Raw genomic sequence first — 27,605 nt, 5'->3', positions numbered from 1 at the left:
AGTGAAGGCAGGCTCCCCTCACCAAAAATGTCCCCACTTTTGTAGGACCTGAGGTCCGCGGAGCCCACGCCCAGAGCACGGTGGGGCCAGCTTCTCCTGCTCCCGCCCAGGCCCTCCGCACCCCGCCCTGCTGGGCTTCCCCCAGGGCCCCTCAGCCCCTCCTCAAGGTGGTGCCCCCGCCAGGGCTGCACCCCAGTCTCAAGCCCAGACACCAGCTGCCCGCGGGCCCCCCCTCTGGAAGCGCCCCCGAGCCTCGTGGCCCCCGCGCCCCCTCCGATGCCCCCCTGCTTCCTCACTCCCCCTGCAGGAGCCCCGCTCCGGCCCTTCCGGGCGCAGGCCCACTCCCACGCGCCCGCGGTGCCCGTGCTGACTTCCCCGGAGGCCAGCAGCTGGCGGGGGCGGCTTCCGCTCCCCCGGCGCCCAGCGGCAGCGTGCGGCGGGAAACCCCCGCGCGGGAGAGCGCGCCCCCGCTCGTTCCGGGCCCCCCCTGGCTCGGGCAGACCCCTGGCTTTTTTGTCACTGACGTGGAATTTGCAGGACACTGAAATTCAGGAGCACTTGGTACCGCCACGAGGTTGTGCGACCACCACTTCCAAAACCTCTTCCCCTGCCCCAAAGGAAAGCGCACCCCTCAGCCCTCCCGCCCACGCCCGCCCCCCAGGCGCCGCGACCGCCGAGCAGGACAGTTCTTAAAATGGAATCGTCCACTCGGTGCCTCCGTGCGCTGCGCTGCTTCCCCCCCCCGCGGCACGTGTCCCGGCGCTTCGCTCCTTTTTAGGGCTGAATAATAGTCCCGGGATCGGTGCCTTAAAAGAGGTAAGGCTGCGAAGCGCTTGGTCTCACGTAGCTAATTAAAGATCACCAGAAAAAGAATAAAAGGCGTGCGCGTGGCCCGCGGTGACCATCAGGGGGCGTCTAGCGCCCGGCGGGACGCTCTGGAGCCCGGAGCGCCTCGCTGTGCCTCTTCTCGACTCAAGTGCCGTTCCGCGCCAGGACCCCAGGCCCCGCCTCCGCCCGGAGCCACGCCCACCAGGCTCGGCCCCGCCCCATCGCCTGCTGGTCCGCACCTCCCTAACCACGCCCAGCCTTGCCCCTTTGCCGCGTCCTCGCCGTAACCCTGGCCCCGCCTCAGCGGTTCAGGGCCACACCCCTCCCCAGGCCCCGCCCCGTCGCTTGTCCATCTCCTCTGCCCTGGCCCCGCCCCGCCCTCCGCTCGGCCTCCCTGCTCGCTCGCCTCGGCGCGGCCCGTTGTTATGACGACACGGTCGTAAATCCGCCATCTTCCTGCGGCGCGTTGCGACATGGAGGGCGCGATGGCAGTGCGGGTGACGGCCGCTCATACGGCAGAAGCCCGGGCCGAAGCCGGGCGGGAAGCGGGCGAGGGTGGGGTGGCGGCGGCCGCGGCCTTGGCCCCCGGCGGCTTCCTGGGCCTCCCGGCGCCCTTCAGCGAAGAAGGTAACGGGACCGGACGGGGCTGGGCGCGGCCGGGCTGGGGGCGGCTCAGCCCGGGTTGGCGGAGGCCCCAGTGGCCTGAGCTGGCGGGCGCCACAGACCTTCCGAGACGCCCGATGCCTCGCGGACTCGCCGGCCCCCACGGGCCCTCCGCGAGCTCCCCGGAGTTCCTGAGATCCCCACGGCTCCCCGTGGGTCTCTCGGGTGCTCCAGCCTCGGGGGCTGTGTAGACCTTGCACACCAGCCCTACTCGCCAGCTCTGTCCCCGCAGGTCTTCGGCCCCGTCCCACTCCGCCTCCTGCTGATGGGCAGGGCCCTCCTTTAGGTCCACCCCCCGACCTGACGCTTGACGGGCTGGGGTGGGGCTGGAGCCTCTCTCGGATCTGCGCTGGGGGCTGACCTGTGGGGCAGCAGGGCCTGGTGGGGGGAAGCCACTTTCTAGCTCTTTGATGCGGGCAGGGAGCCACACCCCTGAGTCTCCATTTCCCTTTAAAAATAGGGCTGCTGCTGCTGCTAACGATGTACAAACGCTTACCCCGCGTATGCCCCTTTCATCCTCAAACCAGCCCTGCGAGATGGCTGGCATTAGGCTTGCTCCTATGATTATTTCTATTTTATGGATGAGGAAAATTGAGGTCAGTGCTGTGAAAGTGACTGGCAGGTCACCTGGCTAGTAAGTAGCAAGGACTGGATTGGCTCCTAGGCTAGTGTGACTCCTCAGCCCACCCCTTAACTTCTGGGATTGGCCGCCTTGTAGGATGATGGTGAAAATTAAAATGGAGCGTGCATGTAGAGCCCTCAGACAACGGCAGGGACACAGTGAGGGCTCATTGTGTGGGGACTCTGTCTTCCAAGCTTGTCCCATAAGGCTGTAGATAGGGCCAGTCAGGAAGGGATTTGGCTAGCGACACTGGGGGGTACGTAGTGTCTGTGCCTTTTTCCTTGTCCCTTCCTCTTCCAGCCTGGAGAGGGTCGGTGCCTCTGGGGCTCTACCGCCCTGGACAGGGATCCCTTTGGCACTTGCTGGGCCCTGCCTGGGCCTGCCTGGGGCCTGGGTTCAGTGTGAAATGGCCAGGGTGGGGGCTTCTTCAACCACAGCCCCTGGTGCTGAGTCAGACTCCATGAGCGCAGCGGGCGCCTTAGTGCTTGGCTTGTGACTTTGAGCCGTCTATGGGGGAATGCCTCCTGCCAGGTGGCCTTCTGTGGGCTGTGGTGTGGCCCTTTGTTCAATCTCTAACCCAACACACATTGGCCGGCTCCTCAATGCACCAGGCGCTGGCTTTGACCTTGGCATGGGACTGGACATGAGGTGGTGGGAACTGGAGGCTGGCATGGAAGTGGAAGGAACAGCTCATCTCCCCTTCCCTTAGTGCAAACTGCCGCGTGTCTGCACTGGACCCCCAGGTTCAGGTGCTGGCCCTGATGTCAAGTGGATGACCTTGAATCTCAGATTGTTTTTTTAGAATGGGAACGGGCGGCTCCGTATCCCCGGGGTACTGGCAGTGAGGTGCCTGACACACAGGGGGCACTCAGTAAACATGGGGAATGTCCTGGGCTGTGGGTAGTCCAGAGCCTGGTAGGCACTTGGGGTGCACAGCCCCTCTAGAAAGTTCAGAAACAATGAAGCAGCAAGTCAGAGTGAGAGGAGGGTGGTCACGGATGAGAGGCCCCCTGCCCCTCAGACCAGTGCTCTGGGGCCTCGGCCCTCTGGATCCCTGCGGCGCTCTGAGGGGCTGGCTTGGCCCCCTCCAGCTGAGGATGGTGACCCCGAGGTGCGCATGGGCACACAGCTCACTCACACCCCAACAGGCTGCAGGCCGCCCTCACTGTCTCTGAAGCGGAGGCTCCGGGCACGCCTGCCTCAGTGGATTCTGGCAGGCACTGCCTCTGGCACTGTGGGGTCCCCTCACCCTGGTCCCCAGGTGTTCTCAGCGGCCCGAGGAGCGGGGAAGGGGCAGCTGGGCCCGATGCCACCCTTGAGGGCTTGGCCTGGGGCTGGCGGGGCGGCCAGGGCCCCGCTGACGGCAGGCTTGTGACAGATGAGGACGACGTGCACAGATGTGGCCGCTGCCAGGCAGAGTTCACGGCCTTGGAGGACTTCGTGCAGCACAAGGTGCGGAGGGCCTGCCAGCGCGCCCCCCAGGAGCCGCTGCCCGCCACCCCTGCCGCCGCCGCACCTCTGGACGAGGAGGTGAGCCGCTGAACCCCTCCCGGCCCGCGATGTACACCCCACCCCTCCTTGGTGCACCTAGCAGGCAGCGGGCCTTAAGGGGCCTGGGCTCTGCTGTCCCTGGCGGTGCTCTGGGGTTTCCGGGGTGGCCCTGCCTTCTCAGCAGCCTCCACTTGGGGCCGGCCTGGGGTGTCTCTTCTGGAGCCTGGGGGCCTGTCCTGGCTCAGGGGTATCGTGGTGGCTCTGGTCCTTTTGGCCTGTCTCTTGCCCAGGCCACCTCATTCCCGGGGTCCCCCAAACAGCCTGTCCCGTGGCCTTTAAAAGCAGTCGCTCTCCGGGAGCCCTCATGGCATGCTGGGGGCGTTGCACCACAGCCGCCCTGAGTTCTCCCAGCACCCCTGCCTGCTGGGGCTTCTCAGCACCCACTTCACAGATGCGGGAAAGAGGCTCAGGGAAGTCAGCTGCCTCGGGCCACCGCAGGGGAGTGGCCCTGGTGACATTTGAACCTGGGTGGTCTTGATTGATCCGGTATCTTGACCCACCCCCTCCCTGAGGTGCCCTCTCCTCCAGGAAGGCCCCCAGCCTGCAACCTCAGGCCTTCCCGCTGACTCCCTGGCTGGGGCCGGGCATTCCCGTGCAGCAGGCTATGCCATACTGGCTTGTGGGTGCCCTCCTCCGGAGTCCTCCCTTTGGGGCTTGGTGCCCCAGGCTCGGGCCCAGTGGCAGAGGTGTGAGGGCGGCGAGGCCGAGTCCCCGGTGCTCCCCGCACACAGGGGTGAGGGTCCAGGCGCCGGCTCCGAGCTGGGGTCCTGGAAGTGGGTGAGCCCCCACCGGGCGCTCGGCAGCCGCCTGGAGCCCAGGCCCGCACTCCTCCAGCCGGCCCTGCAGCTTCAGCCACGGGCACCTAGGCCCCAGGCAGTTCTGGAGCCCCCCCACATGCCTCCCTCGGTCCCTGTCCCCCGTCGGCAGGTGGTGGCGGCGCCAGGCCCCGAGGAGGCCATCGCCATGGCCCACATCGTGGTGGAAGCGGCCTCCCTGGCAGCAGACATCAGCCACGCGCCTGACATCGTGGGTAAGCCAGGCACCAGCCGCGGAGGCCCTGGGTGGCTGAGCACCACTGCCGTGCCAGGGCTGGCGGGAGGGGGCTCTGTGGCCCGCGCCGCGAGCAGGGCCTGGCTGGGGGGGCGCTGAGGCCTTGTGGGAGCCTTGCCCAGGCCGCCTGGGGGCACGCTCCGGCCCCCGGGGCCCTCCACTTGGCCTGTCCCGCGTGGCTGCTGCCTCGTGCGGCGCTTTCCCCGCCTCTGCCGTGGTCCTCCTGGAAATCTTTTGCCCATTCCTGGTTCTGCTTTCCTGCCCCCTCCCGCGCAAGCCGTCAGCTCTGAGGGTCAGTGCAGCTTGGCGAGGGGTGCGCCCCTCGTCCCTGCCTGCCCATGGCCATCACCGCCTGGCGCTCCGCTCTGGGTGAGGCCTCGCGGGCTTTTGTGGGCGTGCACTGCTGCACTGTGCCTTTCTGGTTTAGCCTCCCTTGAGGTTCGGGTACTGGTGTGCAGTGGCCAGGGGACGTCAGGTCAAGTCACACCCGGGTCCAGCCCTGGCTAAGTGGGGACTGGGTGGGTAAGGAAGGCGGTTCACAGGCAGGCGCCTGGGTGCCCAGGCAGGCAGTGCTCGGCTGATCTGGGAGGGTGGTGGCACCAGGTGCCAGCGGGAAGCTGGTTGCCTGAAGTGGGTGGGCGGTCCGGAAGGGACTGCTCATTATGTGGGGTGGGGCCCAGGCAGGTGGGTGAGTGGGCAGCTGCACAGGAAGGGAGTTTGGGCAACTCAGAACTTGACCTTGGGAAGCCCTTAGGAAGGGCTGGTGTGGGAAGGGAGAGGGATGGCTGGGGGAGGAGCCTCTGGGCAGGTTCTGAGGCCTCCACCCCAGGGAGGTGCTGCAGCCCCTGTGCTGGGCTCCATGCTGTCCCCAACGCTCCTGTGGGCAGAGGCTGTCCCCGCGTGCCTCATGGAGACAGGAATGCTGTTGTGTGGGAGGTGGCACTGGGTTTCTGGGACAGGAGGATGTGTCACTTGGGAAACACATTCCCAGGGTGCAGGCCGCACCTCCAGGCCCCTGGCCCTGCCTCTCCCTGCACCTGGGGTTTCCTCCCCCTCGCAGGCTTCTGGGGGTCCCAGAACGTGCCTCTTGGCTGGTGCACTGGCTCGGGGCCAAGCCTGGGGCTCCTTAGCTTTATGCAGACAGAAACGGACTAAAGTGCCATACCCGGCTGTCAGCTACGGGCCGGGCTCAAGGTGGGCAGGGCCCCGGCCGGCGGGACTGCGTGTAGCCGCGGGGTGTGCCTGGGCCACCTCCTCTGGGGCCTTGTCCCTGGAGACACCCGAGAAAGCGAGCTTCCCCCTTTCCGGCCCCCTCTTTCTGCTGTGCCACCCCTGAACCCAGCAGGCAGCCCAAGGCTCCCATCCGGTGTGCGATGTCGCGTCTGGGTGGAAGGGGAGGTGTGGGACTTGAGGCGTGGCCCTGGTCCCGTGAGCGTGACAGCCGGGTCGGGGAGAGATGCCGCGCGTTGTTTCCTGAGTCACGATGCTCTCGTTCTGCTCCAAGACGATGACTCGTCAAAACAAGCTGCCAGTCAGCCCTGATCGTCTCGGAAGCGGCTTCGCCACTGCTTCCCACACGCCGTCTTCAGGAACAGAAGTTGTGAAGTGTGTTGACAGCTTAGCTTCTCACGTTGGCACATCTCCCCCACCCAGCGAGGGGCGCGCAGCCCGGCTGCCCCTCCTGAGGCTGGCGCGGGTGCCTGGCGAGTGCTGGCCCTTCTTGGCGGCGTGCCTGTCCTGTCCGCCTCGGGACGGCCGCTGGGGGCCCTTGGGGGCGCGTCTTCTCTGAGGGAAGGAGAGCAGGCCGTTCCCCTCATCTGCCCTGTGCACCCTAAGCTAGTCTTGCTGCGGGGCGTCTGTTCACGGCAGGTCTCCCATCCGCCCCGTGCACATTCTGGGTGCCCTGGGGCTGTCGCAGGCTGCTCTGAGGAGGTGGGAGCGTTCCCACCATCTGGCTACCCAGTGCCGCTCGGACCCCGGGCCTGGCCAGGGCAGCAGGCCTCATGCACCACGCCGCCCCAGCGGTGTCCTCGGCAGGGATCGGCAGAGGCAGCCGGGGCGCAGGGGGTCCCCAGACTCTGGCTGAGCTTGATGCGTGTCCTGCCTCTCCCAGGCGGCGGCCACATCAAAGAGGTCATCGTGGCGGTCAAGGCAGAGCCGGGGGACAGAGAGGTGGCCGAGGTCCCGGGCAGCCCTCCCCCCGCGGGGCCGGGGCTCGCTGGGGAGGCCGAGCAGGCCCCGGTCAAGCTGCTGGTGAACAAGGACGGCCGCTACGTGTGCCTGCTGTGCCACAAGACCTTCAAGACGGTGAGGCCCGGCTCCCCAGCCCGCCCGGCGCCGGGGGCAGCCGCTGCCCGCTGGCACAGGATGGCGCCTGAGCCTCCCGCCTCCCCGCAGGGCAGCATCCTCAAGGCCCACATGGTCACCCACAGCAGCCGCAAGGACCACGTGTGCAAGCTGTGCGGGGCCTCCTTCCGCACCAAGGGCTCGCTCATCCGCCACCACCGGCGGCACACGGGTGAGGGGCGACTTACCACCCGAGCCCTGGTGCCCGCCTCCCCCAGGGCGCACACCTTCCCCGCGTTCCCGCCTACCTTGGTGCCTGCCTCCCCTGGGTGCCCGCCTCTCCTGGTGCCCGCCTCCCCTGGGTGCCTGCCTCCCCTGGGTGCCCGCCTCTCCTGGTGCCTGCCTCCCCTGGGTGCCCGCCTCTCCTGGTGCCTGCCTCCCCTGGGTGCCCCCCTCTCCTGGTGCCTGCCTCCCCTGGGTGCCCCCCTCTCCTGGTGCCTGCCTCCCCTGGGTGCCCCCCTCTCCTGGTGCCTGCCTCCCCTGGGTGCCTGCCTCCCCAGGGTGCCCATCTCTCCCGGTGCCCACCTCCCCCCAGGTGTCCACCTCCCTGAGTGCCCACCTCCCAGGCCCTGTACCCCGGGCCACCAGTGAGCACAGAGCAGGGGGCCGTGCCTGCCCTCCTTCGGCCACCAGGCCTGGTCTGCAGGGCCCACTCCTCTCCCCGTAGACGAGCGCCCCTACAAGTGTGCCAAGTGTGGGAAGAGCTTCCGGGAGTCGGGCGCCCTGACCCGGCACCTCAAGTCTCTCACCCCGTGCACGGAAAAAATCCTCTTCAGCATGAGCAGGGACGTGGTGCTCGGCCGAGCGGACGGGCCTGCGGGTGAGCGGGCCTCGGGCCGGGGCGCTGGAGCCCTCGGGCCACCCCTGCTGGGCCGGGAGCTGGCCTGGGCCGCTCTGCCCCGGCAGCTTCCTCAAGCACTCGCTCGGCCGTGCCTCTCAGGGTCCGGCGCTGCCAGCGTGGGGACGGTCACGTCCTCGGTGACAGGCGAGCCCGTGGAAATGTCGCCCGTGATTCACCTGGTGACGGACGCCAAGGGCACTGTCATCCACGAAGTCCACGTCCAGATGCAGGAGCTGCCCCTGGGCATGAAGGCGCTGGCCCCGGAGGTGCCTGTGGGGGCGCTGTGGACAGCGGGGCCCCTCTGTCCAGTCTGTGCCAGGCAGTGCTGGGCGCTGGCCTCGGTGCAGCAGGCCTGCCTTCCTGGAGACGGGAAGGGCAGCCCTGTCAGCAGGCGGCTCCCCAGAGGGTGGGGCAGGGGGGGAGGGAGCGCAGGCAGGGGCGGGGGGGGGGGCCGGCCAGGGTAGCCGTGGCCTGTGCCTGTGGCTGAGGGGCCCCCTGGGAGGGACCCCTGGGCCTGGTGCGTGCCGCTGGGCCACCAGCCCACCAAGTAGCTTCCTTCTCTCTGCCCGCCCGGCCTGCAGCCCCCAGCCCCTGAGGAGCCCCCCTGTGCTGGCGAGGGCGGCCGCGAGAACCTGCTGCACCAGGCCATGCAGAACTCGGGCATCGTCCTCGAGCGAGCGGCAGGGGAGGAGGGGGCCACCCTGGAGCCGGTCCCTGCCACCCAGCCCAGTCCCCAGTGTGTGGGCGACGCCCCCCCCGGAGCTGCCGCTGCTGGAGCTGGAGCAGATGGAGACAGTAGGTGCCTGCGCCGCGTGTGCCGTCGGCCCCAGCCCCACACGGTCTCCCCGCCAGGCCCTGCAGGGCTTCCCATTGGGCCACTGCCTGCTGGGAGCCACCATGAGGCCTAGGGGGTGGGGTCCCGTGGGGCCCATTCTCGGTGGGTGCTGGAGGGTACGTGTGATCCCTCAGCAGGTGGCCAGCGAGGCTGCAGGTGTGCCCAGGGCCCACCCGTGCCCCCAGTGCAGCGAGGCCTTCCCGACGGCGGCCACCCTGGAGGCCCACAAGAGGGGCCATGCAGGTGGGTGGCAGGAAGGCGGGTGGGCCGGGGCATCCGGTGGTGGGCAGCGGCCTCGGCCTGACGCGGGCTCGGCTGCAGGGCCGCGGCCGTTTTCCTGTGCACAGTGCGGCAAGGCCTTCCCCAAGGCCTACCTGCTCAAGAAGCACCAGGAGGTGCACGTGCACGAGCGGCGCTACCGCTGCGGGGACTGCGGGAAGCTCTACAAGACCATCGCCCACGTGCGGGGGCACCGGCGCGTCCACTCGGACGAGCGGCCCTACCCCTGCCCCGAGTGTGGCAAGCGCTACAAGACCAAGGTGCGCGCCCCTGCCGTCCCCCTGGCCCCCACCCCGCCCCGCGGCGGGGGAGCCCGCGGTCTGAGCAGCAGGTCTCTGCAGAATGCCCAGCAGGTGCACTTCCGGACTCACCTGGAGGAGAAGCCGCACGTGTGCCAGTTCTGCAGCCGGGGCTTCCGGGAGAAGGGCTCGCTCGTGCGGCACGTGCGGCACCACACGGGCGAGAAGCCCTTCAAGTGCTACCGCTGCGGCCGCGGCTTCGCCGAGCACGGCACGCTCAACCGGCACCTGCGCACCAAAGGTGGGGGCTGCGGGCGGGGGAGGGCCCGGCCACGGGGGGGGGGGGAGCGGCGGCCACCTGACTGCGTCCTCCCCCTGCCCCATGCAGGCGGCTGCCTCCTGGAGGTGGAGGAGCTGCTGGTGTCCGAGGAGGGCCCCTCGGCCGCGGCCGCCGTCCTGGCTGAGGACCCCCACACCGTGCTGGTGGAGTTCTCGTCCGTGGTGGCCGACACCCAGGAGTACATCATCGAGGTGGGTGTGCGCAGGCAGGCGGGACAGGGTCCTGGGCGGCCCAGGCCAGCCCAGGCTGAGTCTGGATCCTCTTGACTAGGCCACCGCGGATGACGCCGAGACTAGTGAAGCCACGGAGGTCATCGAGGGCACCCAGACCGAGGTGAGGGCTGGGAGCCAGGTGGGAGCTGGTGGGCGGTGGCCGGGGCTGAGGGGGCCGCCCGGGGGTGGACAGCCACATGGAGGTCAAGGCTGGGCGGTGGCCAGGGCTGAGGGGGCCGCCCGGGGGTGGACAACCACGTGGACATCAGGGCTGGGCCGTGGCCGGGGCTGAGGGGGCCGCCCGCAGGTGGACAGCCACATCATGGAGGTCAGGGCTGGGCGGTGGCCGGGGACCGACAGGGCCGCCCGCGGGTGGACAGCCACATGGACGTCAGGGCTGGGCGGTGGCTGGGGCTGACGGGGCCACCCACGGGTGGACAGCCACATGGACGTCAGGGCTGGGCGGTGGCTAGGGCTGAGGGGGCTGCCCGCGGGTGGACAGCCACATGGACGTCAGGGCTGGGCGGTGGCCGGGGCTGATGGGGCCGCCCACGGGTGGACAGCCACATGGACGTCAGGGCTGGGCGGTGGCTAGGGCTGAGGGGGCTGCCCGCGGGTGTACAGCCACATCATAGAGGTCAGGGCTGGGTGGTGGCCGGGGCTGATGGGGCCGCCCACGGGTGGACAGCCATATGGACGTCAGGGCTGGGCGGTGGCTAGGGCTGAGGGGGCTGCCCGCGGGTGGACAGCCACATCATGGAGGTCAGGGCTGGGCGGTGGCCGGGACTGACGGGGCCGCCCACAGGTGGACAGCCACATGGACGTCAGGGCTGGGCGGTGGCCGGGGACCGACAGGGCCGCCCGCGGGTGGACAGCCACATGGACGTCAGGGCTGGGCGGTGGCTAGGGCTGAGGGGGCTGCCCGCGGGTGGACAGCCACATCATGGAGGTCAGGGCTGGGCGGTGGCCGGGGCTGATGGGGCCGCCCACGGGTGGACAGCCACATGGACGTCAGGGCTGGGCGGTGGCTAGGGCTGAGGGGGCTGCCCGCGGGTGGACAGCCACATCATGGAGGTCAGGGCTGGGCGGTGGCCGGGGCTGAGGGGGCCGCCCACGGGTGGACAGCCACATGGACGTCAGGGCTGGGCGGTGGCTAGGGCTGAGGGGGCTGCCCGCGGGTGGACAGCCACATCATAGAGGTCAGGGCTGGGCGGTGGCCGGGGACCGACAGGGCCGCCCGCGGGTGGACAGCCACATCATAGAGGTCAGGGCTGGGCGGTGGCTAGGGCTGAGGGGGCTGCCCGCGGGTGGACAGCCACATGGACGTCAGGGCTGGGCGGTGGCTAGGGCTGAGGGGGCTGCCCGCGGGTGGACAGCCACATGGACGTCAGGGCTGGGCGGTGGCTAGGGCTGAGGGGGCTGCCCGCGGGTGGACAGCCACATCATGGAGGTCAGGGCTGGGCGGTGGCCGGGGCTGACGGGGCCGCCCACAGGTGGACAGCCACATCATGGAGGTGGTGCAGCAGATCGTGCACCAGGCCAGCGCCGGGCACCAGATCATCGTGCAGAACGTGACCGTGGACCAGGAGGCAGCGCTCGGCCCTGAGGCGGCCGCCGCCGATACCATCACCATCGCCACCCCCGAGAGCCTGACGGAGCAGGTGGCCATGACCCTGGCCTCGGCTATCAGCGAGGGCACTGTGCTCACGGCCCGTGCGGGCGCCAGCGGTGCCGAGCAGGCCACCGTAACCATGGTGTCATCGGAGGACATTGAGATCCTGGAGCACGCGGGCGAGCTGGTTATCGCCTCGCAGGAGGGCCAGCTGGAGGTGCAGACGGTGCTCGTCTAGCTGGCACCCTGCCCACCCCCGGGGGGGACTCAGATGCTCGGGAGGGGCATGGGGTGTAAATAGGGAGGTTTTTGTTGTTGCTTTACAATAAAACATGAAAACCACAGGGTGTGACATGGTGGTGGCAGCCTTGGGGGCTGGCCCACTGCCCTTGCGGGTCCCCACCTGGCACCGGCCCACGTGCCTGGACACCCTACCCAGGGAGGGACTCCTGCCCTGGGGCTGCTGACACAGCGGCGGCACGGGCGTCCCTGGCATCTGAACAGGCTGCCTCCTGTGCCCTGCCCTGCCCAGACAGGTGAGAAGACGAGCTGCTTCTGAGCCCCAACCCTGAGCTCTGGGGGGGAGATGGGGGGCCCAGGGGCCTGGGGCCGAGCAGCCTCAGGGGGCTTGGCTGTGCCTCACCCCCGGGTGAGGGTGCCGTAGGGAAGCAGCTCGAGGTGCAGCTCCAGGGTCTGGGCCCTCTTTCCTGTTGGAGTTTCCAGGGGGTGGGGTGACCTGGTTGGGGTGGGGGCCAGGCCCGAGCCTTCTGGGTCCTGACAGCCCTGGGGACTTCCAAACCCCTTTCTCACCCAAGCCTGGGGGTGCCCCGGTGGGGCCCCTTGGGATGGAACCAGGAGCTCCCGCTCCCACACCTGCCAAGGGGGTGGGACAGCGCCTCCTGGCCCCTCCCCGAGCCAGAACCTCAAATACCTGCCCGGCCGGATGCCTGGTCCCTCATTTGCCACCAACCTGCCCCCGGCCTGGACCCCAGGCCTCTGCTGGGACTCTGAGCCTCTGTGCCCCAGGCCTCAGCCTAGGTGAACGTAAGACTAAGCTGAGTTGGGGTTGTGTGGTGTGTGGAGACGTGGTCCTCCGCTTGGGCCTCAGTTTCCCCACAGAGTGGGAGGACGGCTGTGGGCTGAGGACCCAGTGCACCAGCCCAGGGAGGCGTCGAGAGCCGAGGCGGAGGTCGCACCAGCCGTGCCGAGTCCCCGGGGTCGGGGTGAGAGGGTCGGAGGTCGCTCCTGCCCCAGCCCGGCCCTCCGCGCCATGGGCGGGCCCCGCGCCCTGCTGGCCACGCTCTGGGCACTGGGGGTGGCGGGTGCCGCGGCGCTGCGCATCGGAGCCTTCAACATCCAGTGCTTCGGGGACAGCAAAGTGTCGGACGCGGCCTGCGGCAGCGTCATCGCGCAGGTGAGGCCCGGCAGGGGCGGGGCGGGGGCGCGGCTGGGCGAAGCGGCCCTCGTGACCCGCACCTGCCGGCCGCCCCCAGATCCTGGCTGGCTACGACATCGCGCTGGTGCAGGAGGTGCGGGACCCCGACCTGAGCGCCGTGGCCGCGCTCCTGGAGCAGATCAACAGGTGTGGCGGGCGGGGCGGCGCAGCGCGAGCCGGGGCGCGATCGCGGGCCTGGCCCCGTGCGGTGACCCTGCGCGGGCCCGTGTCTCCGCAGCGTGTCCCCGCACGAGTACAGCTTCGTGAGCAGCGAGCCCCTAGGTCGGGACCTGTACAAGGAAATGTACCTGTTCATCTACAGGTGAGGGGCGGGGCCGCGGAAAGGGAGTGCGCAGGGCCGCAAGAGGCCGACCCAGCGCGACCACCGCCCTCTGTCCCCAGGAAGGACGCGGTGTCGGTCGTGGACACGTACCAGTACGCGGACGCCGAGGACGCCTTCAGCCGTGAGCCTTTCGTGGTCAAGTTCTCGGCCTCAGGCTCCGGTGAGGCAGACCCCGCCCCTTCCCCTCCCCCAGGCCCCGCCCCTCGCAGCAGGACCCTCCCCTCGCCGCAGGCCCGGCCCTCCCCCCCCTCCCGGCCGCTCCCGCCCTGCCCTCCCCTCCCGCAGGCCCCGCCCCTCCCCCGAGGCCCCGCCCCTCCCCGCAGGCCCCTTCGGGGCCTCTGACCGCCCCCCGCCGGCAGCCGCCCAGCAGCTCGTGCTGGTCCCCCTGCACGCCGCGCCGCACGACGCCGTGGCGGAGATCGACGCTCTCTACGACGTGTACCTGGACGTGATCGACAAGTGGGGCACCGACGTAAGAGCCCGCCCCCGCGCCCCGCCCCGCCCCGCGCGCTCGCCCTCGGGGTCCCCGGCCCCGCGCACTGACCGCCCCGCGGCGCCCGCAGGACATCCTGTTCCTGGGCGACTTCAACGCCGACTGCAGCTACGTGCGGGCGCAGGACTGGCCGGGCATCCGCCTGCGCAGCAGCGAGCTCTTCCGCTGGCTCATCCCCGACGGCGCCGACACCACGGTGGGCGCCTCGGACTGCGCCTACGACCGCATCGTGGCGTGCGGCGCGCGCCTGCGGCGGAGCCTGAAGCCCGGGTCGGCGGCCGTGCGCGACTTCCAGGAGGAGTTCGGCCTGGACCAGGCCCAGGCGAGTGGGCCCGGGGCTGCGGGCTGGGGGCGCGGGCTGGGGACGCGGGCTGGCCGCCGGGCCCGTCGAACGTCTAGGGCACAGGCCCCCTAGAGGTTCACTCCGGAGCTGGGGGAGGCAGAAGGGCAGCGCGTGGCCACTGCTGGGCCCCAGCCCCACGCCCACGCGGGCGCGCCGGCTCCTCCACGCGAGCAGCACTAGCCCCACCCCCAGGTGCAGTGGCTTGCAGGCACCCCGTGGGCCCCGGGTAGGGGTGGGTGGGGACAGTCTTTGAAGGTGGCCTGAGGCTCCCACCCCTCTCTGTCCAGGCTCTGGCCATCAGCGACCATTTCCCTGTGGAGGTGACCCTCAAGTCCGGCTGACAGCTCCGGGCCTGCCCAGGACTGTGCGTGCAGACTCGGCCCTGGGGACAGGCCTCCGTGGCTCCAGCCCCTTGCGACAGGCTGGCCTGGCTTGCCCATTTCTGACTGGCCGGGAATCAGGGAGGCGGCTCAGGCAGGAAACGGTGACAGCCTCTGGGAAGTGGGAGAGCCGAGTCCTGGGGGCCGGCGGGCAGCAGGGCGGGCACTGCCACGTGAGGCACAGCAGGGGCCCTGTGCCCTTCTCCCCACACCTGCCCTGCGGCTCCCGTGCCCAATCCAGTGCCGACTCCCACCTCCCAGTCCCACGCCCCCCACTACAGGTGACACCCGTCCTGCTCTCCCTGCTATGGACTCTCCCCACTACACTCCCGGGACCCCTCCCATCCTTCACCGCCTGATACAGGTCCTGGCCCTGTACCCCCCCACACCCGGCCCCGTACCCTCCCCCACCCGCTGCAGAGGCGCACGGGCAGGCGTGGTGGCCGCGGGCCGGGAAAGAACAGGACCTTTCAGTAAGAAAACTCGCAAAGCCAAGAGCTGAAGTTACTTTTAACTGGAGGAAGACGGGCTTTGACACCCGGGGACCGCAAGGAACCCAAAGGCCCTCCAAGGGCTGGGTCTGCCGTGGGGGCAGCTGGGCCCTCAAGCCTTCCTCTGCTTCAGCTTCTCCAAGTACAGCTGAAGGGCCTTCTGGATGGAGGCCCTGGAGGTGAAGTCCACGAAGTTCTGGATGTCGGCCTCCCGCTGCCTCAGCAGGCGCTCCGCGGTCGGCTTCCGCATCAAGTCCTTGGTCAGCTGGCGAGCGTGGTCTGCAGAGAACGGGCACGCTCAGAGCCAGCTTGCCGAGCCAACAAGCGCTCTGCTGGGAAACTTAAAAAACACAGGGAGGCAGAAGAAAACTAAAGTCACCTGTGCCCCACTGCCCAGGGAAGGGGTAAAACCCGGCTTCTTAGCCTGTTATTTTCACTCAGCTTCATGCTGAGATTGTTCTCCATGCCGTGAAATAGTCTTGACAGCACAACGAGCAGGTGTGCGGTGTCGAGCCCTGGGTCTCTCTGGGGACTCACACACCTGTTCTTAGTTCTCTATGACAGGTGAACTAAGAACGGGCTATGCATTTTTAAGTGGTTGACAACAAAATCCAAATACTGTGCAACATGTGGAAACTGCAGTGCCATCGGTTACGTTTCACTGGCACGCAGACACCTGCCCAGACGCTCACGTAGCCTCTCTGGTGGAGCTGGATGGCTGTGATGCCCCGTGTGGCTGCAAAGCCCCATATCCTTGTGGCCCTGGTCAATGTCGTAATTAGCCTAATTGGCTAACCTCTAAAGACGAACAGCCCGTCCCATTGCTACCACCGGGAACAGGTCTGTGCAGGTCCAGGGATGACTTTTGGCACAGCAGTAAGCGGGAGAACATCCTGGTCTCACTGGCAGCGCCGGGTGGAGAGGGGGAAGATGCCAGCCCACCCCAGCTGGGCCGTGCCCCTCACCTGGGATGGCCATCCAGCGGGCCGCTGCCGAGAGGGCGCTGGCCTGCACCTGGTCCTCGGGCACCACCTGGTCCACCATGCCCACCTGGAGGGCCTCCACCGGCGGGAAGAGCAGCCCCAGCTGCAGTGCGCGCTCCGTGGCCCGGTGCCCAATGGTGTTCACCAGCGTGTCTTTAAACCTGTTGCCACAGGCACCTGCTCACCTGGGCCCCAGCTCCGGGGGTGGGGCCGGCCCAGGACAGGCCAGGTAGAGACCCGGCCTTACCAGAAGGGGGCGACGATTCCCAGCTGGGTCTCATTGAGCCCGATGCGGTACTTGGGGTTGTCGGCCATGACCCGGTGGTCGCAGGTGAGGGCTACCAGGCAGCCTCCGGCAGGGCTGGTTCCCTGCAGAGGAGCAGGACGCCGGCTGGTGCGCGAGCGGGCTTCCCGGGGCGCCCCAGGCACCCCGCAGGGGGGCATGAGCTCTGGGGCGCCCTGGCCCCTCCCCCCGAGGGCTGAGTGCGAGGGGCTGGGGAAGGCGGTGACAGCCACACCCCACTCGGCCCCTGGGGGTTCTCGGGCTCCTGGCAGGGCTGAAATGTCCCCCGGGCATTAGAGTCCTCTCCCGTCGTAGGGGCCCCGAGGGGAGGTGAGGGTGGCCGGCAGCCTTGGAATCCTGCGGGCCTCTTGCACCCTCGGGTTGCCCTGCCCTCCCACCGTGACACCCCTCAGCTGCCCTGGCCTCTGCCCTGCCCCCGCCAGGCCCCCAAGGGTCCAGCCCAAGGGCTGTTTCCAGCTGGCTCTCATCAGCCCGTGGCCCCCTGGTCACACGCCCCGCGCCGTCCCCCGCTTCCAGCCATTCCCCTCCCCAGCAAGAGCGAGTCCCAGTTCCGTGCCCTCAGCACGTAAGGGCAGGCTCCCCTGTCAAGGTCTAAGGGTCCCTGACGGCCCCTTCCCCTCCCAGAGACCCCCGGCTGGCGCCCGTGAGGCGGGTCGGAGGGCGCTCACGTTGATGGCGGCCACCAGCACCAGGCTGGACAGGTAGAGGCGCAGCCACAGCTCCTGCACTGCCCTCCAGTACTCGGCGTAGTGGGCCGGCGTCCTTCCGCACATCTCCGTCAGGTCCAGGCCGGCGGAGAAGATGCCGGGGCAGTCCTGGGCGCGGGGGAGCAGGTGAGGGGGCAGCCGGGCAGCACAGCGGGCAGGAGGCTCCAGGACACAGCCCAGGCCCCCTGGCCCTCAGGCTCCCTCCACTTCCAGATCGGCCCTTCCCTTCCCAGCCTCAAACCAGAGAACACGGAAGAGGCAGGTAGGGTCCAGGCTGCCCCCCGCCGTCGCTGGGCCCGGCTCGGTGCCCCGCTGTGGGCACGCCTGGCATCTGGAGCGGGGCATGCTCCGCCCCCAAGTCGGACGAGCTGGAGCCTGGGCAGCGAGGCCGGGGCGGCGGCGCTGGGGTGCCTGCAGCACAGGGGTTCCGACTCCGTCCCCAGGCTGTGGTGGGGGCAGCGGCTCTGGAAAAGGTGCCCATGGGCCTGCTGGTGAGCGCTGGGGCTAAGTGCCAAGGCCGGCCTCTGGTCCTGAGCACGGGCTGGGGGAGCGCGGGGAGCAGCTCCGTGGTAAGGCCCCGCTTGGGCGCCCCCACCCACTGGAGAACTGCTGCCGCCCAGTGGGGCCCAGCTGAGGTGTGTGACACCGTCCCACTGGGGGGAGGCAAGCACTGCGACCTGACACGACCCGAGGCAGACGGCAGAGGCCACGGGGCCGCCGGCCAGACTCACGCCAGTCTAGACACTAACAGGCAACCCCAGGGAACGGGCTGCCACTAGGAGGACAAAAGGGGCGAGAGGCTCACCGTGGGCGAGGGGTGCCGCGGTCCATCAGACTCCTTTCTTTAATAGTGTATTTTTTAAACGAAACACAATAATAAACAGAGGAAAAAGAGCTGGTGCTGGACCCCGCTCGCCCAAGTCGCGGGAAGGGAGGGCACAGGGGCGGGCTGGGCCCTGCAGTGACCGTGCAGAGCTGGGCCCCCACTGACCCATGCGGAGGCGTCATGGACTTGCGCCCAGACGGCCGAGGGTGGGGGGCGTGTGTGACTGCAGCGGGACGTGCCATCCCTGTCCCACCACAATCAGGACCGGCCGTCCCGTCTGTGCCTCAAAGCCCGGCGACCACCTGTGTGTGAGGGGCGGCCGGACAAAGCCTGCAGCGTGCACGCTCACGGCCTGTCCCCCGCCCCGGAGGGGAAGCAGCATGCTGCGGCCCGAGTGGCGAAGGGCGTTCCGCCGAGGACACACCTGTCCCTCCTGTCACACGTCTACTGACTTTGCACAGAACGGGTCCTACTTTGGTAACTTAAAGTTCCCAACAGAGAGAGCTGTGCAATCCTGGGCCTGGCTTGCGCTGCGCCCCACGGGCCTGGGTTCAGGGACGCCTTTCCCGCACGAAGGCCAAGGCCGGCACAGGGGCCACCTCCCGAGCGTTGTGGAAATGCCAGCCACGGGCTGGAGAAGCCTCCAGCTTTTCCAATTTTCCCTCAACCTTGTTCCTACCAGGAGCCTCTGACACCCTCAAACAACAAAACAGAAAGTGCCCAAAGCACTCCACTGGCCAGGCATTGGGCGAGTGGGCAGCGCACGCGAGGGGAAGGGCAGAGGTCCCCTCCGGACGGGGGCGGAGCCAGGGCCCAGCGGCCCCCAGTGGGCACGTGCTCTGCCCACACACGCCACCTGTCTCCTGCCATCCGCTGTGGGGGGGCTGGGGCTATGTACGCAGGAGGCGCCCCGAACAGAACGCAGACGCGCCTGCTAGGCCCCCTGCAGGCCGGGCCACAGTTCGCAGCGGCTCCCCCTGCCCCCGAGGTCCTGTCCTGGGCCACACGAAGCCCTCTGGCATTTGGAGAACGATATGATGTCAAGCCTGACATCCTAGACGGAGGATTTTCAGAAATTAGCCAAGGGGCACGGTTGCCAGGCCGTCTCAGCCAAACTGTCAGAAAGCTCCCCAGGGTAAGTGTCACCAGCTCCCCACCATTCCCCCACGGGTAGCCGTTCTGCCCTGGGGACACTAGGTAAATACAGTCTCTTCTACAGGGCGCGGGGTGAAGGGAGCTTGGCTCTGCAGCTGCCATCTGCCCTGACCCTCTGGGCACCCGCTGATTCCGGCAGGGTGCCAGGCTCTCGGAGCTGGGCCAGCAGCCGCCGCGGGAGGCGGCGCACGTCCTCCGTGGGGGCCCCCAACCCTGGGCCTTGGACAGCAGCAAAGCCCCACTGTCCCCATCTGTGATGGGGGTGGCACTTGGCTCTGGGGACACTGTTGCTTCTAGCCTGAAGGTGGCCCCACGTGGCCTTCCCGACCCAACACGGGCCATTTTGCTTGTTTCTCGCTCTGGGCGTTCCAGGTACAGCGCCTGGCCCGGGCGTGACCTGATGTCGCCAGAGGGAAGCAGCGGAAGTGCTGACCCCGGCCCCGCAGCCCTGGGGCATGAGAAAGCTGCCCGGCCTCCGAGGGCCTCCGCAGGCCACCCCAGCCCACCCTGACGACGACACTGCGCTCGCAGGCACCCGATCAGTGTCTGCCAGCGCCGGGGGCTGGCCAAGGAGCCCTTGAGAATGGCGAGGAAAATAGTGGCCTTCCGGGCCAGGCCTCCAGGCCACCGGAGGGCAGGGCGACCGCAGGCCGCAAGTGGACTGGTGGTGCGACTCGCAGGACCCCGGGGCCCTGCAGGGAGCGCACCCCGGGAAGCCGCCTCCTCTGCCCGCGCCCTCCTTCGCCAGCCCTGCAGAGCGTGGCTCTCCCTGGCTTGTGTTCTGACAGCCTGCGTGGAGTGGGGAGGACGGGGCCCGGCCAGGGGACAGGCTGGTGGTTCCCCAGCGGGACTGCTCTGCCCCGAGGCCGTTCTGCCCGAGGCACGAGGACAAGCCCGCCCTGGTTGCACAAGAGCCTCCGGGAAAGGCTCTCGTTTCCCACGCCGCCGTGGCGGCAGGTGCCGGCTAGTTTTAGGTGATCTGGTTTGGGACTTTGACCGAGGCTTACTGTTTGACCAGAGACTTGGCAACCGGGCATGGGAGGGTGTGGGGGCCAGGGGAGCCAACCCTACCGAGGTGATGACGACGCCGCGGACGTCCTTGTCGTTCTCCAGCTTCTCCAGGCTGATGACAAACTCCGTCAGCAGCTCCAGGCTGAGAAGGTTCACAGGGGGGTTCTTCAGTTTCATCACAGCCACCCCTAATTTAAGATGGAAAACAGGTTACCTGCAGCATCGGACTGTCGCCGTGGCTGCGGGAAGCTCCCCCTTTTTTTGATAAACTGCAGAATCACTCCAGATTTACAGTGACATTGCTAACGCTGCCAAGTTCCCACCGGCCCTGCTCGTTTTCAGTGCACTACCTGGTGGGTTTGTTTTTTTTAAAGATTAATGTATTTGAGTTCAGATATTTTTGAGATACAAAACTTGGTTGTAAATACATGGTGTAAGGGCAGCGGATGCGGCTCAAGTGAAGGCTTCTGCCTATCATATGGGAGGACCCAGATTCGATCCATTGGGCCAAGGGGTGAAAAAAGAGAAAGAGAAAGCGTGCCTGGGCGTCGAGTCAGCACCCACGTGGTGAGCTGAGTGCCCGTGTGAGTGCCTGCGCGATGATCCAGTGCCGCTGCAAGTGAGTCACGCAGCAAGATGACAATGCAACAAAAGAGAGACAAAGGGGAGAGTCAAAGCAAAGTGCAGCGGAGACCAGGATCTGAGGTAGTGCAATTAACTGAGAATCTCTCTCCAGATCAGAGGTCCCAGGATTAAATCCTGGTGAGGAGAAAAAATGAGAAGATCAAAAAGAGAAATAGAGGGAAACGGACTTTGGCCCAGTGGTTAGGGTGTCCGTCTACCATATGGGAGGTCCGCGGTTCAAGCCCCGGGCCTCCTTGACCCGTGTGGAGCTGGCCATGCGCAGTGCTGATGCGCGCAAGGAGTGCCGTGCCACGCAAGGGTGTCCCCCGCGTGGGGGAGCCCCATGCGCAAGGAGTGTGCCCGTGAGGAAAGCCGCCCAGCGTGAAAAGAAAGAGCAGCCTGCCCAGGAATGGCGCCGCCCACACTTCCCGTGCCGCTGACGACAACAGAAGCGGACAAAGAAACAAGACGCAGCAAATAGACACCAAGAACAGACAACCAGGGGAGGGGGGGAAATTAAATAAATAAATAAATCTTAAAAAAAAAAAAAAAAAAAAAAAAAAAAAAAAAAAGAGAGAAATAGATACATCTGCAATGGTGTTGTCAAACTATTTGAGTCAGGAGTAGATGCTGCAGTCACTATTGCAGATTTGTGCATTTTTAACATTTAAAACTGAGCCTTTTCTTTCCTGTGAACCATAAAGAAAATTTAAAATAAACAGGAATACACCCCTACTGGGGTGGCTGGAACCCAAAAGACAGACAATAACAAGTGCTGGAGAGGACACGGGGAAATTGGAAGCCCTGCCCGTTGCTGTGGGAATGAAAATTCCGGAAGAACTGAAAGCGGGTCTCATACTCTACCAACATTCGGCGCAGCATTATTCACAACGGCCAAAAGGTAGAAGCAACCCACGTGTCTGCAGACGACTGGAGCAAGAGACTGTGGTGGAGCCACACGGCGGCATCTTAGCCATGAAAGGCCTGAGGTCCCGATGGGGGACAGCAGCAGGCTTCCTTTACCTTCCCCAGAGAGCATCGTGGTGCAGAGCCTGCTCAGCTTTTCTTGAGACAGAAACGCACTAGAACAGCAAGGGGCTGATTCTTTTCCCAGTGGACTCCGCTCAAGGGGTTTTTCTTCCAAACAGGTAGAGGCTCATGGTGCCAGGCAGAGGTGGGTGTGAGCTTGAGAGGGCTGCCGCTTGCTGCAGGGACTGGGGCCGAAGAGAAGGCAGGCCAGTGACCGCCTGGCGGCCGTGTCCTTCGCCACCTTCCAAGCAGGAGCCAAGCAGCCCCGGGGGTCTAGCTGAATCCCACCTTGAGGTCCCTGCCTCCCGCCACGAAGTCAGGGTGCCAGGAGGGAGGTGCGGCCTGCGTGTCCGCCTGCCAGGGTGGCCCTTCCCGGGCAGCCATCCGATCCCCCCGCAGATGCAGTTCTTTGGCGAGGACTCCAGTTGAGGTCAAGGTTCTCGACAAAATTAAAATCCGTCCTGTAACCAGACATAATGCCGTCCAGCACGGGGCAAGGCTGGGCGGCCGCCGCATCCCCTCCTGCAGCTGTGGGGCTCGCGCGGGTGGCTTTCCCTGGTCAGGCCTGAACGACGGCTGGTGGGATTTCTTGTAACTCTCCCTCACTCTCCACATTCCCTGCCAGCTTGTCCTGCTGTCTGTTTATTGTTCCAGCAATGTGTGCAATTCCCCCGGGGCTGCTGCTTCTCTGGCAGCAGGTCCTCTGTCGCCGAGGGGTGGGAAGTGGACTTGGGTTCTTCGCCCCAGGAGGTAAGTGAAGACTTGCCTTTCGGGCCCAGCCGTGAGAAAAACCTAAGAAGCAGACGTGCAAGCGAGGAGCAGCCCGGGGGTGGCGAGGGGCCCCCGGCTGCCACGTCGGGGTGGAGGGTGTGATGTAAACCGGTCGTGCCAATGTGGTGAGGCGGCAGTGTCCGCTGTTTGGTCAAACACCAGCCTAGATGTGGCCGTGGAGGTATTTTGTACACGTCACCAGGGTCTACGATCACTTGACTTGACGCAATCACGTGGAGGGCCTGGTCCAGCCAGTTAGGGGTCTTAAGAGTGGAAACTGAGGTTTCCCAGAGAAGAAATGGTATGAAGATACACGTCAACTCCTGTCTGACCTTCAGGTTGGGGACTTGGGGCTCCCGCAGCCCCAAGAGCCGGTGCCTTAAAACACAGCTCTTTATGTACCCATGTGCATGCACCACGTCGGGAGAGGCTACGCGCACACCGTACCTCGTTGGTTTGTTCTCTGGCGAACCCTGGATGACGACATTAAAAACACCGGGGCTTAACGGTGGGTCTGCAATGTCTGGACGGGTTAAGCGGGCATTTTGACTACATGACTTCTCTGGCATGTTGAATCGTGATGTTTAATGGCCACCCTTGCAGTTTGAGATGATACTTTTAAAACAAATTCCTCCTAATGATGACCTGCGCCCTGCCACTCGATGGGAGAAATCAGCAGAACCCGTGGGATCTTATTTGGAATTGACATTCTCTATTATAATTTTTTTCCTGTTTATTTAAAAAATTTTTTGTTTCACTGGAAAGATGATGCTCAGTTTCAAACATAAAAAGTGTACAAGTTGCTTGGTTACAATAAGACTAAATGTGCGCGTGTGCACACGCACACACACCAGAGCTGGAAGTTGTCGAGCGCACCTCGGCTGGCGCCTCGGACAGCACCCCTCTGTGGCTGGCACCAGGCAGCAGGGGCAGGGGCTGCTCTGCCTCCTGCCCCAGCAGCAGACCCCAAGGGCTTCAGAAACATCCACGTCTGCGGAGGGGGCGCCCCAGTGAGCCTGACGGATTCCTTCAGAGCTGCCGAGGGAAGTATTAATGGGCTACAAGTACCTGTGTGCACGTCCATAAGAAATAAGACTTACAGAAAGAAGAGCCCTGGCCGGGGCTTGGAGGGGCAGTTTTTGACATGGACCCTAGAGTTTGATGTGAACTATTCCTTTTTACTGTCTTAGGCACAGAGGGACCTTGTTGGGGCAGAAAGCAAGTACTCTGGGGGAAAGGTCACGAGGCCAAAGGCGAAGACATTTGTCTCTGCACAGTGAACAGTAAATAAATGTTCCCAGTGAATCTACGATCAGCGTGAACACAGCAGGTGACCACACTAACAGAAGCAGCTGCACGCCGTGCTGTGCTGCGGTCTCTCTCCACCACCACTTCTTCTTCACCACCAAGAAACTCTACACCCACCAAGTAACAGCCCCCGACCCCAGCCCCTGCCCGCCTCGCAGCTATTTTCAGACTGTACGAATGTGCTTATTGTAGATATTCCATGGAAGCGGAACCGCCCGCTAGCTGCCCTTCTGCATCTGGCTGCTTCCAGCTCAGCATGGCACCACGGTTCATCCGTGTTGAGGCGGGCACCCAAACTTCCCTGCTCTTCACGGCCGCTTCGTGTTCCACTTTGTGTTTATCACTCATCTGGGGATGCACACTTGGGCTGCTTCCAAACCTTTCGGTTCTCGTGGCTCACACTGTGAACACAGTGTACGAGGACTGTTTGAGTACCTTATATACAAAAGTCCTTTTGTACATACATAGGAGTAAAACTGGCAAGTAATATGGTGATTCTATATTTAACTTCTTGAAGCACTGCCAAACTTTTCTGCAGTGGCCGTACCATTTTACATCCCTGCCAACAATGCACAAGGGTTTCAAATTTCATTTTCTTGATAATGTCATTTGTTGTTTGGAATGTTTTTTTAGTTTTTTTTTTTTAAGATTTATTTATTTTATTCCCTCCCCCTCCTCCCCCCCCCCCCGCCCATTGTCTGCTCTTTTTGTGTTCCTGTTGTTCTTGTGTCTGCTTGTATTCTCGTCAGGCAGCACTGGGGTTGTATCTCTTTTCATTGAGTCATGTTGCTGTGTCAGCTCTCCGGGTGTGCGGCGCCACTCCTTGGCAGACTGCAGTTTCATGCGGGGTAGCTCTCCTTGTGTGGGGGGCAACCCTTATGCGGGGGCTTCCCTGCGTGGCACGGCATTCCTTGCGAGTGGGCCAGGTCATCACACAAGCCTGGAGGCCCTGGGACTGAACCCTGGACCTCCCATGTGGTAGGCAGATGCTATCAGTTCAGCCACATCCGCTTCCCAGGTTTTGGAAATTTTTAAATTTTGATGAAATCCAATCTATTTACTTACAGCTTTTGTTGTTCGTGCTTTTAGTGTCTTATCTAAGAATTCATTGTCAAATCCAGGGTCACATGTTTTCTTTTAAGACTTTCATGGTTTTAACTCTTGCGTTTAAGGTCTGTGATCCGTTTTGAGTAACATGGAGGTCCAGTGGCCCCACCACCATTTGTTGAAAGACTATTTTTTCTCCAGCAAAAATATTTTTAAAGTACTTTGACCTACATGGATCTTAGTATTTGAATTTCACAGGGCTTTTCTCTGGTAGTAGGAGGAGAATCAGGTCCACGTTTCTGGCCCCAAACTCGATTTTCTATCCCTCTAAGCCAGTGAATTTAGCAAGTTCTTACATGGGAGGGTGGGAAAGCATCTTGGCAAATAATCATTATTTCGCCTATATTTATATAAATGTGTTTTTTGGATTTTTTTATATATATTCAAATCGGCCATAGAAATGACCTTTTTTCGGGTTTTTTCCAGACTCGTACTCAGCCCTTGCCTTAGAGAAGTGAACTGACCTGAGCCAAAGGCGCAGGCAAGGGGGTGGAGGGGGTGTGGTGCGGGGAGGAAGGGGTGCTGGGAGGCTGCAGCTCCCCCCCCCCCGTAAGGCTGAAGCTCTAGAGTGGGGAGCCAGGGGCCAGGATCTCCTCAGCAGACAACTTTCCCAAATACCTGTTGAATTCTGTACCAAGAAGGTGTGTTAAGAAAAATTTTAAAAACCTGGAAATTTTTCTTCCAAGCTAGTACCAATACCAGAAAAGCATTACATTCTGCAAACTCTTCTGTCTTCCTAATGAGCTAGGGAGTTACAGGAGCCACTTCCTCCCAGCACCGCGCCGGCGCCTCGCGCGCAGGTCCCCCTCGCCTCCCGCCCCCTCCCCAACCCTACCCCGCGGCCCCTCTCGCCCCCGTCCCCTGCCCTCCCACCCCCAGCGCTCTTCTCCCGTCCCCGCCCGCCCTACCTGCGCCCGCGTCCGTCTGCACCAGCACCTGCTGGCTCGCCCAGCGCCGCGCGCTGATCCCGCTGCCCGGCGCCTCCCGGCGCCCAAAAGCCGCGGCCCGGAGCACGGCCCCTGCGGACCGCAACGCGGAGGCCGTGAGCCCGCCGGTCCCGGGCCCGGCCCCCGCCGCCCGCAGCCCCCGGGACGCCGCACCTGGACGGAGCAGAGCGCGAGACCGCCTGAGGAGCTGGGCGGCCATTTTGGCTCCCCCGGGGGGCAGTGGGGGCGTTGCGCCTGAGAGGCGGGGCGAGGCCCCGGAGCCCACGGGGCGGGGCCGGGAGAGGGCGGGGCCGGGAGAGGGCGGGGCCGGGAGAGGGCGGGGCCGGGAGAGGGCGGGGCCGGGAGAGGGCGGGGCGCAGGCCGGGCTTGAGCCGCTGGTCTGGCCTCAGGGCACTGACGGAGGCACCCTCGGGGCGCAGATAGGCTCCCCCAGTTAAAGTGGAAGGACACGTGCAGGACCTGGACGCTCGAGGCTGGAACCAGGCGTCCGCGGAGGCCCATCCGCTAGTCGAGGTCTGTTTGCTGCTCTGCGAGTGTTCACAAGAGCCCCGGCAGCCCCGCACTTGAGCAGAAGCTTCCTGTCCCCAACCCCAGCACAGCCCTCGCAGGCCCCCGGTCTAAGCTCCAGCGCAGTCCCTTGGGGAGGCCTGGGAGATGAGTGGCGGAGCAGCACAGGAGCGCAGGCCGGCGGCCTCAGCTCTGCTGGCTGAGGGGGACACAGTGGCCCTTCTCCAAGGGGACGCGCCCCAAAAGGGCACCCAAGACAAGACCCAGCTGTGAGCAGGGGAAGGAGGCACAGCGTCTGGCCCTGAGCGCACCAGGGCTGTGGCAGTGTTCACTGGCGGAACGGCTTGTTCTAGAAGGCTGGAAGCATGTCCAGTGCTTTCTGGGGGCACAAAACACTTTGGATGGTGTGCTAACCATATAAATGGGGCAGTCTGGAGGGGTGGCTGCAGAAATGAAACCGAAATTCTGTTTTCAGATAGTCAGGCACTAGAAACATTGCACGTTTCCTTCTTTCCCAGCCAAAGCTTGAGAAAAGGGTATGGGGGAGGGGCCAAGAGCAAGAAAGAGGCACTGAACCCACTAAAACCGCACTTGCTTTCTAACCTTAGGTTTATTCAGTACAAGTGTTTCATTCTACACAACAAAGTACAAACGCAACTACCTCTAAAATGCTACAAAGTTACAAAAATCAAAACAAACTTTATAGTACTGACTGTACAATGAAAGCCAAAAAAGCAATGTATACTCTGCAAAGTTAACCTGCAAGACCGCCAGGACCAATGGCCGCAGTGGCTCCGTGACAAGCTGCCCAGCTGGTTCTCCAGCTGATCGCAGATTTCAGAGGAGGGGGGCTGTGTGTGAGCACACGGAAGGAAACGTTCCCACCAACTAATGCAGGGCGACAGGGGCTCTTCCTGGGGTGTTCGGGCCCATGGGGTTGGGGAGCCACTTGAAGCACAGGGACTGCGGGCGGGGCCACCAGGAAGGGCAGCTGCACAGGTGTGCGCCCGTGTTCCTGGAGGACCCGCGAGGGGCACGGCCAGGCCACCACAGGCCCACGCCATTTGGGGAAAGGAGAAGTGGCCGAGGCGGAGGCAGCGCCAACACCCTGCGGCTGCGCCTGCGGTGGCCGCTGGCTCTGCCTCTGGACGGACGCTCTCTGGAAGTGGGCAACGGGGAGCGTTCTCGCCAGAACCTAGAAGGCGCACCCCCAAACCTACACTTCTGCAGGCCAGACTCCCTCCAGAGGAAACCACTGCCTTAGAAGCCTGCCCTGGGCCGGGGATTTCCTTTCCTACCCGTCTCCTTTGGCTAGAACAGTGACAAAACTGAAGTGGGATGGGGTGGAAGTTTCAGGGGTGGAGTTTCTGCGGCCGGCCCTGCTTTATCGCGAGGAGTTGGAGCTGGAGCGGCTTCTGTGGCG

The 27,605-nt window shown here is 64.9% G+C and overlaps 3 protein-coding genes across 6 annotated transcripts; 2 read left to right on the top strand and 1 right to left on the bottom strand.

The window, feature by feature from the left end:
* The first annotated feature begins 1,278 nt into the window (after positions 1-1,278).
* Positions 1,279-11,762, top strand: E4F1 (E4F transcription factor 1). The gene is given in 15 exon segments (XM_058286613.2): positions 1,279-1,455; positions 3,492-3,643; positions 4,592-4,694; positions 6,828-7,021; positions 7,112-7,232; positions 7,728-7,880; positions 8,001-8,167; positions 8,483-8,653; positions 8,655-8,696; positions 8,874-8,979; positions 9,058-9,275; positions 9,357-9,555; positions 9,643-9,785; positions 9,865-9,927; positions 11,300-11,762. Coding segments are annotated over 15 exon segments (2,343 nt in total). The 5' UTR covers positions 1,279-1,301; the 3' UTR covers positions 11,657-11,762.
* Positions 11,763-12,585: 823 nt separating this feature from the next.
* Positions 12,586-14,836, top strand: LOC101438201 (deoxyribonuclease-1-like 2). 2 transcript variants are annotated; one of them, XM_058286618.2, is made up of 7 exons: positions 12,586-12,832; positions 12,912-13,000; positions 13,092-13,175; positions 13,256-13,356; positions 13,556-13,668; positions 13,760-14,011; positions 14,320-14,836. In XM_058286618.2, the coding sequence occupies exons 1-7, from the start codon at positions 12,689-12,691 to the stop codon at positions 14,371-14,373; spliced, it is 837 nt and encodes a 278-aa protein (XP_058142601.1). In that variant the 5' UTR covers positions 12,586-12,688; the 3' UTR covers positions 14,374-14,836. The 2 variants fall into 2 exon arrangements, with proteins under 2 accessions (XP_058142601.1, XP_058142600.1); XM_058286617.2 differs by having other exon boundaries at positions 13,760-14,836.
* A 66-nt stretch (positions 14,837-14,902) lies between these two features.
* LOC101435791 (enoyl-CoA delta isomerase 1, mitochondrial-like) lies at positions 14,903-25,943 on the bottom strand. 3 transcript variants are annotated; one of them, XM_058286616.2, is made up of 7 exons: positions 25,829-25,943; positions 25,637-25,747; positions 19,950-20,077; positions 16,859-17,005; positions 16,134-16,255; positions 15,869-16,047; positions 14,903-15,182 (listed from the first exon to the last, which is right to left on the bottom strand). In XM_058286616.2, exons 1-7 carry the CDS (start codon positions 25,872-25,874, stop codon positions 15,016-15,018), a joined length of 900 nt encoding a protein of 299 aa, XP_058142599.1. In that variant the 5' UTR covers positions 25,875-25,943; the 3' UTR covers positions 14,903-15,015. The 3 variants fall into 3 exon arrangements, with proteins under 3 accessions (XP_058142599.1, XP_071067545.1, XP_058142598.1); XM_071211444.1 differs by lacking the exon at positions 25,637-25,747 and having other exon boundaries at positions 25,829-25,941; XM_058286615.2 differs by lacking the exons at positions 25,637-25,747; positions 25,829-25,943 and adding an exon at positions 23,190-23,637.
* Positions 25,944-27,605: the final 1,662 nt, after the last annotated feature.

The sequence above is a fragment of the Dasypus novemcinctus genome, chromosome 23, assembly GCF_030445035.2.
Source record: "Dasypus novemcinctus isolate mDasNov1 chromosome 23, mDasNov1.1.hap2, whole genome shotgun sequence".
NCBI lineage: Eukaryota > Metazoa > Chordata > Mammalia > Cingulata > Dasypodidae > Dasypus > Dasypus novemcinctus.
The sequence above is the reverse complement of the archived record's forward strand: the minus strand, read 5'-3'. Positions and strand labels throughout refer to the sequence as shown.